General features: G+C 38.1%; 1 protein-coding gene across 4 annotated transcripts in view; it reads right to left on the bottom strand.

The window, feature by feature from the left end:
- Positions 1-12028, bottom strand: part of LOC126277867 (parathyroid hormone/parathyroid hormone-related peptide receptor-like) — a 506877-nt gene that overhangs the window by 93750 nt on the left and 401099 nt on the right. For all 4 annotated transcript variants that reach the window (XM_049977414.1, XM_049977424.1, XM_049977398.1 and 1 more), the window contains 2 exons: positions 8168-8253; positions 7913-8054 (listed from right to left, as the gene is read on the bottom strand). In XM_049977414.1, coding sequence (XP_049833371.1) covers positions 7913-8054; positions 8168-8253 — 228 coding nt within the window. The remainder of the gene's footprint in view (positions 1-7912; positions 8055-8167; positions 8254-12028) is intronic.

Raw genomic sequence — 12028 nt, 5'->3', positions numbered from 1 at the left:
GGATGTGCTGGGTCGTGTGCTTTGGGCACATTTTCACCTTAGTCTACCATCACAATATATATCCATGTGGCAAGGACTCTGAACTGGGAGTGGTATAGGGATGGACTAGGATGTTGTGCAGATTGAGTGGGTGATGGAACACTGCTTTAGGAGGAATGGGAAGATTTCTGGGTATGGTGTCCCTCATTTCAGGGCTTGATGAGAGTTTATCAAAGCCCTGGCAAAGAGTATGGTTCAATTTTTCCATTGCAGGATGATATTAGGTGACAGATTGGGAAGGGGGAGGGGGGGATGCTCCTTTGTAGTTGATTCTTAGGGTTGGTGGGGGGAATGAGGATGTGTGAGGATACGCCACAGGAAATCTGTTTGTGGACTATGTTTGGAGATGGGAAGGGGGGGGGGGGGGGGGGATGGTTTATTCCCTGTCTGTGAAGGCCTTCATGAGATGGGGAGAGGAATAAAGACATATGTACATCTGGATAGATGCACATATTGTATGGTTGATATATGATGGTTCTGCATCATCCCTTTTTTATCTTTTGTCACTTCTTATATATTTATACATGGGTATAAGAACAGAGAGAGTTCTACATTGCATGAGGAAGTGTGATAAATGAAGGAGAGTAAAAAGTAAGGAAGAACTATTGAGCATAAGCCAGGGAGGAACTAATGGTGATAATTATCTAGGAATATCAGTTGAACATTTGTTCTGATGATTTGTAGGATAGCGGGACAAGTATAGAATAAAGAAAGGTATGTTATATTGAATTATATATAAATATGAGGTCTGCTGAAAGTGTAGAAGTTGAAAAGTAGTGGAGGACTTTAAGGGATCAAATAAGGTACCCAGAGGTAAAAGTGAATTGTGAAGTAGAATTGAATTTTGCCAGGTAATATTTTGCAACAGTATACATAAAGATGTATACTAGGGCAATGGACTGTGGGGCCTACTCACAAAGGAGTAGGGGCACACCCAGCTTTTATTGAATGAAGAAAAGGGCACATAGGCAGACCGAAGAGAGACTGACGTATACTGTGCAGGCAGGTGTACCAAGAAGGGGATTGAACTGTACAGTAGAATATGGGGATAAGAAAGAGGTGTACCTACCAATACGGAAGGAGTTAGTGCATCCATAGAAGCATCCAGGAGCTAAAATATAGGTACTGTGCCTGAAGGAAATGACAGTATCATGACAGAAGTCACACAGTTTTATAGGGATCATTCTGGTAAGTTTGAACAACAGCATTATTAGGAGTTATGAGAGTCAGAAAGATAATGTTCACTTTTTTCTCCAGAGTTTCTCCAGATTGCAAGCTACTGTAGGAAATAAAACTGTTAAGTACTAAAGCAAAGATAGTTTAGAGAAGTATAGTAAACAATGAGCCAATCAAAAGTCTATGCCACCTGGAGTTTGTGACTGGGAATAAAAAATGTTGTCCGCATGATTCCTGGATGTAAAAATACTAGCTCCAACATCGGGTGAAATGCTCAGATAGTTATAGTGAAAATGAACAAAAACTAGAAAAGGAAAATCTAGGTATTAAGTACACAAGGACTAAAAGAGATTTATTGTATACTGATTGAAATGTAAATTAGTGTTGTGATACATATTAATGTATATGATGAATATGTGTAAAATATCACGTGTTCAAGCTAAGGGGAGGGATATGTAGTGCTTTGAAAATTTCGGGTAAGTTCTACAAACACTTGGCTCTCCACAATCTCAAACACATGATATTTTATGATGAGGGAGAGAGAGCCTTTTTACTGTGCCACACATATCTGTGTGTTCAGGAGGGATGACTGTCATGAGAAGCCAGGAGCTGCGTCAGACGAGCAGCCTGACAAGTGGTTACCAGCAGTGCCTTGGAATTTATTTCAAAAAGTCAAAGAGTGCTTGTATAATGTTATGTGGTTTTTGGTGTCATGAAGAAGCGTGTATTGTATAGAGACTCTTACTTCATGTCTTGGCTCTACATGAGGCAGCATGTATGTAATTGCATGGGTGTTTTGTCAATTCTGATATTTATCTTGGAACCAGTTGGCTTGCTGGAGCTTGTACAGAATAATTGTTACTTTGTGGATGAGAGTTGAAAATATAATGTTGTTGAACTGAAAAGATTCTATGAGTACACAGTTTATTTCAAGAATAGAGAGCTAGTTAATATTATTCCCTATAATGTGAAACAGTCTTCGGAGAAGAATGAAACGGTGAGAGTGGCATAGATGATGACCCAAAGAAGAGGATCAGCTGCACATGCATTGTATGAGTCAACTGGAACAGACATAAGAGTCATGCAACCCAACACAGCACTGTCTCTTGTCATCCAAGAATGCGTTAGAAGCTTTCAGTATGTCATGTGAGAAAAGTGCGAGTTGGGTTTCACATGATCAATGTTTTCAAAAACCATGCTGGGTGGCATTGAGGAGGTCATCAACTTTCTGTACCTAGTATTAAGTGAGCTTCACTGCTTTTCATGCGTGCTTCAAACTCTGGCACTTCGTTGCAAATGCTTCGGCAGTTTACTATTAGGGTTTTAATACTCTCACCTATGGGGGGCATTTGTTTTGATCTTACACTTATACTTCTGGGTTTCCTACAGATATTGTTATCTGGATTGGTTGGAGGGCCATCTAATCAAAAAAAACCTTGTGCGTACACCATACAAACTCAGCTACCTGAGTACTAGCCTCTGATGTGTAACACATACCTGACCTTTTTAAGGGGCCCTACAGTACTCAACCCTATGGCACAAGTCCAGGAATCCACAACTGGAACAGCCTCTTCAACATGTTGAATGAGGCCCACAGGCATACACACTGAGTGCACCTGGTATCCTTTCCTGTCCCTTGCTGCCATGTCCTTAAGGTGTACCATCATTCATCATACATTTGAACTGCAGATGAATAATAGACCCAAATACTTTTGCATTTGCCTCCTCCTGACACCGGAAAAAATAGGTTTCCCCACAAAAGGTGAAGTGAGCCCCACTTGTTAAGCTTCAGTTTCTGTGAAAGACTGAACCTCAGACTTGTTGGTTAGGGGATTGATTCAACACTCTGAATCGTACCCGATCACCGGCCACCCTGTACGGGATGCCTAGATCTACCATTGATGTGCCACTCACAGTCATATGGACGTGTAATGACAGATCCTGTACTTTCTGCAGAGGAGACGGAATCCATAGACTAGGATAGTACTTGAAGTACCTCTGGTACAGGCATTGCCGGTACACAACTCTTTGGAGCTGTTCCAACACACTGATTCAAAGCACCTGTCAATCATTTGACAGCAATCATGGTGATTTCCAGATGCTTACAAATATCAACCAACTCATCCTGTGTTTGAGAACAGCCTTCACAGTGGGGCTACATTTTGGCTGGTGTAATGTATTACATGGCAATGAACAAAGGATGCCCAAGATTGGTGATCTTCTACAGAAGCTCAAAATTTAGCACGGACTTAAATGTGAGATGCTTATAACAGTTTCCACAACGAAATTTTACTCAAAACCTGGCAGAAAAGCCAAAGAGATTATGGTTGTATGTGAAGATGTTAGTGGCAAGAAATAATTAATGCCTTCTCTGTACAATAGCAATGGAGATACTATCAAAAACAGTTCTGCCAAAGCAGAGTTACTAAACACAGCCTTCTGAAATGCCTTCACAAAAGAAGACGAAGTAAATGTTCCAGAATTCAAATCAAGAACAGCTGCCAACATGAGTAACACAGAAGTAAATATCCTTGGAGTAGTGAAGCAATTTAAATCACTTAATGAAAGCAAGTCTTCTGGTCTAGACTGTATACCAATTAAGTTCCTTTCAGAATATGCTGATGCATTAGCTCCATACTCAACAATCATATACAGTATACATATACATTGACAAAAGATACATACACAAAGATTGGGAAGTTGGACAAGTCACACCAATATTCAAGAAAGGTAGTAGGAGCAATCCACTTAATTACAGGCCCATATCATTAACATTGATATGCAGTAGGATTCTGGAACATATATTGTGTTCGAGCATTAAGAATTACCTTGAGGAAAATGGTATATTGACACACAGTCAACATGGGGTTAGCAAAAATCATTCTTGTGAAACACAACAAGCTCTTTATTAGCATGAAGTGTTGAGTGCTATTGACAAGGGATTTCAGATTGATTACGTATTTCTGGACTTCTAGAATAATGAAACAAGTGAGCAGCAGAAAATTATGCAAACCTTTCTTTAAAGATCTAAAGATCCTACCCCTTCCCTGCATTTATATACTGGAAGTAGTCACACATGTCAAAAAAAAGCATGCTGAGAAAAGAAAACCCTTTTCCTCAAAACAAAAGTATCCATGATTACAGTACCAGGTCAGACAGTGACATACATGTCAATCATTGTAACACCACAGTATGCTAAAAAGGTGTATATCATGCAGGAACAAAAATTTACAACAGATTGCCAAGACATATAAAATCTTTTACTGAGCTACAAAGCTTTAAAAAGTCTGTGACATCCTACCTTCTGAAAAACTGCTACTATTCAGTCTCACAGTATCTTATGCAAGAAAAAATGTAATTTGTATCTTTAATTGTAGAAATAAGTTGTAAATATACAGTATTTCAAAAATTTGTAATTATTAACTGTGTAGATCCAATTTGTCATAAAAAATTATAAAATTAATGTTCAACATTTGAAAATCCAATAGCTAAAAAGGTTTTCTGTCCAATATCCTGTGTACAATATATGTACTTAAAAAGATATTTATATGGACAAATAAATTTTGGCACTGTATCACACAAGCAGCTTGTAGTGAAATTGTGTGCATGTGCAATATCGTCTCAATTATGTGACGGGACTTGTGACTTCCTGTCACAGAGATCACAGTTTATAGTAACTGACGGAAAGTTATTAAGTAACACAGAAGTGATTTCTGGCATTCCCCAAGGTAGTGCTATAGGCCCTTTGCTGTTCCTTATCTACATAAATGATTTGGGAGACAATCTGAGCAGCCCTCTTAGGTTGTTTGCAGATGATGCTGTTGTTTATTGACTAACAAAGTCATCATAAGATCAAAACAAATTGAAAAATGATTTAGAAAAGATATCTGAATGGTGTTAAAATTGGCAGTTGACCCTAAATAACGAAAAGTATGAGGTCATCTGCATGAGTGCTAAAAGGAATTTATTACATTTCAGCTACATGATAAATCAGTCAAATATAAAGACCTTAAATTCAACTAAATACCTAGGAATTACAATTACAAACAACTTAAATTGGAAGGAAAATATAGAAAATGTTGTGGGGAAGGCTAACCAAATACTGTGTTTTATTAGTAGATCTACTAAGGAGAGTGCCTACACTATGCTTGTTTGTCCTCTTTTAGAATACTGCTGTGAAGTGTGGGATTCTTACTGGATAGGACTGACAGAGTACATTGAAAAAGTTCAAAGAAGGGCAGCACATTTTGTATTATCATGCAATATGGAAGAGATACAGGATTTGGGCTGGACATCATTAAAAGAAAGGCAATTTCCATTGGAACGTAATCTTCTCACAAAATTCCAATCACCAACTTTCTCTTCCAAATGCAAAAATATTTTGTTGATGCTCACCTACATAGTGAGTAATAATCACCATGATAAAATTAGGGAAATCAGAGCTTTCACGGAAAGATATAGGTGTTCATTCTTCCTACTCATTATATGAGACTGGAATAATAGAGAATTGTGAAGGTGGTTCAATGAACCCTCTGCCAGGCACTTAAACATGTGTATCCATGTAGATGTAGATGTAGAATTAAACCTGCTGATTATCTTTTAATCTGTAGAGCTAAAAAGTTTTGGTGTGCAAGGAATGACAGCTATCAGAATGCTTGTACTGTTGATGGTTAGTGGATTTAATATGAAGAGAAGTTTGGATGGAGCCATCAGAAAAGTGATGGTCAGTGACCAGGAACAAGGGACATTTGGTTGAGGAGGACCAGGTGTAGCAGGGGGGAGAGAAAGTGCTGAGGATGTGCAGGAATGACAATTGGATGTCTTGGCCCTGAGTCTAAATCATGAATGTACCATCAATGAATCTTAATCAAACAGGGGTTTTGAGGTTTTGGGAGAGCACAAAATTTTCCTCCCAATTGCCCATTAACATCTTAAAATAGGAGAGTGCCATGTGGATGCCATGACTGGGCTGTGGATATTTTTGTATATATTCCCTCAAATGAGAAGCAGTTGTGTGTGTGTATATAATTGGTATAAATAAAATAGAAAGAAACTTCCACATGGGAAAAATATATTAAAAACAAAGATTCCAAGACTTACCAAGCGGGAAAGTGCCGGCAGACAGGCACATGAACAAAACACACAAACACACACACAGAATTACTAGCTTTCGCAACCGATGGTTGCTTCTTCAGGAAGGAGAGGGAAAGACGAAAGGATGTGGGTTTTAAGGGAGAGGGTAAGGAGTCATTCCAATCCCGGGAGCGGAAAGACTTCCCTTAGGGGAAAAAAAGGACAGGTGTACACTCGCACACACACACATATCCATCCGCACATACACAGACACAAGCAGACATCAATGGTGTATGAGAAATGAAGCACTGTGTTTGGAGTCAGAAGGACTTTGATAGAAGTGGTGTTCACCAGCAGCAAGGCCATAGACAAGAAGGGTATTGGTGTACGGGGAGATGGCAGCAACAGTGAAAAATAGGGATCCGGGTGATAATGTGGTAAGGATGGTCGAAGGTCAGTGATGGAAGTATTTAATATCTTTGATGTGAAAGGGGTAAGCTTTTGGAAATTGGTTGGACATGTTCGTCAACCAGAGCAGAATTATTTCAGTTGGAGCACAATGACCAGCTACAATGATATGTACAGCATTGTAAGGTTTGTGAATTTTGGAAAGCATGTAGAAAGTTGGTGTGTGGGGGGCCACTGGGGTAAGGTAGGAGATGGATTCAGGGAAGAGATTCTGGGATGGGTTTAGGCATTTCAATAGGGATTGGAGGTTATGTTCTGAGGTGGAATTGCTATGTGCAGGTGTTTGTGGAGGAGTCAGACTGTTGGTGGCAGCCCTCTGTTGTCATAATGGTGGTAGAGCCTTTGTCTGCTGCAAGGATGATTAAATCACAGTTTGTTTTGGGGTTAGGAAAGGCTGTTCTTCCTTCTGCTGTGGGGTTTGTTTTCTTGAGAATGGACAAGGAAATAGATGGTGATCAAGTTGGAGTTAGGAATTCTTGGAAGGTAACTGAGGTTTGTTAGATGGAAGGGTCATGGCTGGATTGTAGTGTGAACTGGGAGAGGCAACGTTCGCTGTTGGTATTAGGTTAACCTTGTTTGGATGGATTGGTAGCAAAGAAAAAATTCCACTGAATGGATAAAGAGAAGGAGAGTAAATCTTGGATGAGTTTCACATCTCACCAGCTCTGGTACCTATGTGGCACATGCCTGACTCATGCACCTGCTACCCCTTCTCGCACGTTCCTTTCTTACATACCTGCTACCTCTCTCTGAGCCACTGGCTACCTGTCCCCAACATCTCCTACTGCTTCCAGCCTCTTTCTCTCTCCACTCATCCCACCTGACACAACCCGCAGCTGCCAGACTGCAACCCCAGCATTGTTTGAATATCCAGCACGATGCAGATGTACATTCTACCAGAACTTTCTCACATATTAGTAGACTTAATTAGATACTTTAAAATTAATTTTGGGAATAGTAAGTACTAAATTACTCATGAAGCTGACTTGTAGCCTTATTGATACATAAGGAACAGAAGTACAGGCAAACATTAATACAACATATTATACACAATAAGCGCAATATTAAAAATAATTTTCATCAAAATAACTGTTTTATAATTTATAGTTATTTGTCTGTAAATCAGGTAACCTAAAGACATGTTTAACCAACATACCTGGAAAGAATCAAATAGACTGCTAGTAATGAGGACCACCATTTCTGCTCGGATCCCAATTTTTGAATTTTCAAATGCCAGAAATACTACATAGTGCACTCCAAACAATGGTATAAGTGTTAGTGTTGATTTTGCCAGGCGTCTAGTAATTGGGAAGATGCACAAGAACTTCACATTATTCTTATCATGAGAAATATAATTATTATTTCCAGCAATGAAAATGATAATTAAATCAAAGAAAAGAAAATAATTTACCTGTAGATTTGTGTCTGCTCACATACTGATGATTGCAGTTTTGTGAAGATAACTCTGACAAGCCTAATGAATAATATGAAACATATCTGTAAACAAAGAAAATGGTTTACTGTTAGCAGATCTTACAAATTTTTAACATTAAATATGCGTGTAAGTCTAGGTCTACAAGCTTGATTACCTTACATTCATTTTATTTTAGTTGTTGAGAAGATCATCACTTAGGATATCACAAATTTTATCTACCATTTCATCAGAAAAAACTTCAAGTGAAACTCCAGAGCATGGAGAATCTGTATCACTCGCACAACTATTTTTAAATTCGTTTTTCCAGTGATAAATGGTCAAGAGTTATGGTGGAAACTCCCCAAAAATTTCCTTTATCTGGAAAACAGTTCACTCAATAATCATGTATTTTAACTAATTTTTATGCACTTATACAAAAAGTTTGGCACCATTCAGTTAAGGGACATATTACATGATCATCAAAAGAGTGAACAGTCAACTAAACTACAGCTGAGAAGGTCTACAATTCATAGTGCATAAACACCCCACCAGGCATGCAAAGTACTAAATACTGTGAAGTGGTATACCCTAAACTCAATATTCTTATTTAATTTACTTATTTTTCATCCTTTGGCCACTTATTCTAGTGATATTGGATACATTAGGATATAAGTACATGTGTTAAAAAGTGTTTGGTATTTACATAAAAAAATAAAAGTACACTGTTTTTCAGGCATTTATGACAAAACTGCGTAGAATTAAAGTCTACATCATATAAAATAAAAAGAGTTATAATGAGTTTTCTGTATTTCACACACACACACAAAACAGTTTCAGACACAGTTAAAAGAATATATAGTTGACAGCACAACATCTTTACATGTTTTTATATGGCATTTGTAGAAAAATCTCTTATTTAAAACATTCGATGTGTGGCTTCAGCAGTCAGAGACTGTGGTCATATTTGTGTGTGAGTCATGCATGAGTACGCGTGCTTGCGTAACAACTTTACTTTTCATAATATTGTTCATTTGATCCTGGATTTTCAATTGTTTGATTATTTAAGGGATTTGTGCACTTGATTCAAAGAACTCCCATACATTGTAGCAACAGGCTGAGACCAGTTGGCTTATTAGTTTTTATTTGAAGTAGAAAGTGTTTTTAAGTTATTAATGCTGCATGGAAGTTTGTTATAAAGTGTTCATTTCAAGATCTTTGTCACTTAACTTATGACTATCTGTATACATGGGGTAGTTACCTTCACAAATACTTATATTTTTATTCATCAAAGCTGTATAGTTTATTTTTAGGATCTAGCTGTTTCAAATATCTACAGTGCAGGCACTGTTAGTATTTGGAATTCTGTGAATTGGTTTCTGCAGGACAGCCTTGGTGATAGGTTTCTAATGCACATAATTGCCTTATACAACAGTATGAGTAAACTACTTATATGTATGTTACCTACCCTCCCACACAAGGGTATATAGTAAGAAGAGTGTGGATAAATAAGACTATAAAGTATCATGGTCAACAGTTTGTGACACTTTTCACATGAGAAATATATTTATATTAGTTTTTGAACAGATTTATATCTATATGAATCTGTTATGACATGAAACTGTCCACTGTCAACCCCAAAATCATGCTATAAGGAGCTTCTGAAATACTTGAGACACAAAGCTGGTTATGAAGATTACCTACTTTCACTTCGTTTTGTGTTCACATAAAAGTTGCTTAACTTTCAGTTAAGAAAACATTGCACTCTCAAAATTTTTCAATGGCCTATCCATCTACTACTAGAGATATGTCATCAGTATACATGACCACTGTTTCATTTACAGCATCAATCAAGAAGTATACTACATACTTGTTTCTGTTTTTCCAGACCCCTGACTACATATGCTGTGAAGTCTGCAACTGCTGTCTTTGTGGTTCAACCTTTTCTGAAACTGTGCTGTGTATTACTTATTACACCAGGTTTTTTAAGTGAATATTGGGGTTTAAGGCTTAGTAGCATTTATCACATTCAACATATGATTGTAAGTGATACAGCAAATGAAAGATCAACTAAAACAGTTTTTCTTACAAGTGTCCAATGTGAACACTATTTTTCACACCTATGACCAAGTGTGACTTAAGAATGTGTTAAATGAGCAAGAGAGTTTTTCACGCATTGCCCCAAGAGATCAGTTCCAGAAACTAGTGATGAATTAGCAGTTCCAGTGACACCTGTGTGGGAACTTCTAATGAGATGCTTTCAACTATTTCCTTACTGTTTAAAACCTAATTAATTTAATAGGTTTAATTTAAAACCTATGTACCATGGTTTATGTGCCAACTTTGCAAACAAAATGTTGCTGCATGAGAAGGAAGATTTTCTCGACCGTGTCATCTTCGGTGATGAAAAGACAGTCACTGAAGTGGAAATGGGGACACACATAATGTGCACATCAGGAGGTACACAAAGTCGTACAGTTGCAATAGGACTTCACAAATTAAATGATTTTAGGCCATATACCAGTGCAGAGTTTATGGGCCTTTCTTTCTTTCATGGCTAAACTGTAACTGGTGTTTTTTCTCTTGATGTGCTGTAGCTATGGAGTTTCCCTCAATTGGAAGAAGCTGAACCACAGAAATTTATTTGGTAGCAAAATCATGTGCCATCTCACTGGCATAACTCAGTAAGCAATTCAATAAATGACATTACACACAATGTCTGGATTGGCTGCAAGAGGTTGGATGACAGAGCTTGTGCCAATGGCCTCCACATTCATCTCATCTGATGCCATACAATTTTAACCTTTGGGGGCTCATAAAGGATCCTGTGTATGTGCTTCTGCTACCAGCTGATCTACCGAACTTAAGAAACATAATTAAAGCAGTTGTTGCAACAATTACTCCAGACAAACTGATCAAGGTCTGGGAAGAACTCACCTATTGGCTCAATGTGTGCCATGGGATGAATGTTGTTCATGTTGAACACAGGTAAGAGAAGCAGTTTGAGTTGCTATTTCATTTGCTGTATTATTTGAAACTATGAGTTGAATGTAAAAATCCTGCAAAGCACCAGGTATTTTATTTCTAAATGAAATTTACAAGCCTATCCTTTATGGCTATTTCTACAGTTTAGTGTTGCTGCACTTCACTGTCCACTACTCCCACCATAGCATCCTTCCCAGCCTCTTCCTTACCCCCACCCAGTCACCACTACCATCATGCACTGGTGCTCCTACTCGCAGTGTGGTTTCAGCTCTCTGAGACTGCGACGTGTGTGCAAGTTGCATTTGTGTGAGTGTGTGTGTGCGCGTTTGTGTATGTGTGTCTACTGCTGACAAAGGCCTTTATGGCCAAAAGCTACAATTGTGTGAATTTTTTTGTTGTGCCTATTGCGACTCAGCATCTCCACTTGGTATTTATTTGTCTGATACTCGTTATACACTCCCATTAACTCCTCCCTACCCTGACTAATTTTTGAAGTGATGCAGTTTCTACCAGGCTTTTTTTTAACTTTTCTGCATATTTTTTGACATTAGTAACAACAATTTAAGAAAAGGCAGATTGCTACTTACCATAAAGAAGACACATCAAGTTACAAATAGGCACAATGAAAAGACACCCACATAAAGTTTTCGACCACGGCTGTCATCACTAAGAGACACACACGCCATTCACCCACACACTAGCAAGCACACTTCATGCACCCATGACTGGTCTGAGATGCTGGAGTTGGCGGTCATATTCCTACCAGGAGTTTACATTGTTTGATTTGTGACACTAATATTTATATAGTAATTCATAGCTTCACAGAAAGATACCCAACTCTTATTTATTTTTTCACTATAAATCCCTTCCCAGTTT

Source organism: Schistocerca gregaria, chromosome 1 (genome assembly GCF_023897955.1).
Source record: "Schistocerca gregaria isolate iqSchGreg1 chromosome 1, iqSchGreg1.2, whole genome shotgun sequence".
NCBI classification, from domain to species: Eukaryota; Metazoa; Arthropoda; class Insecta; order Orthoptera; family Acrididae; genus Schistocerca; species Schistocerca gregaria.
The sequence above is the reverse complement of the archived record's forward strand: the minus strand, read 5'-3'. Positions and strand labels throughout refer to the sequence as shown.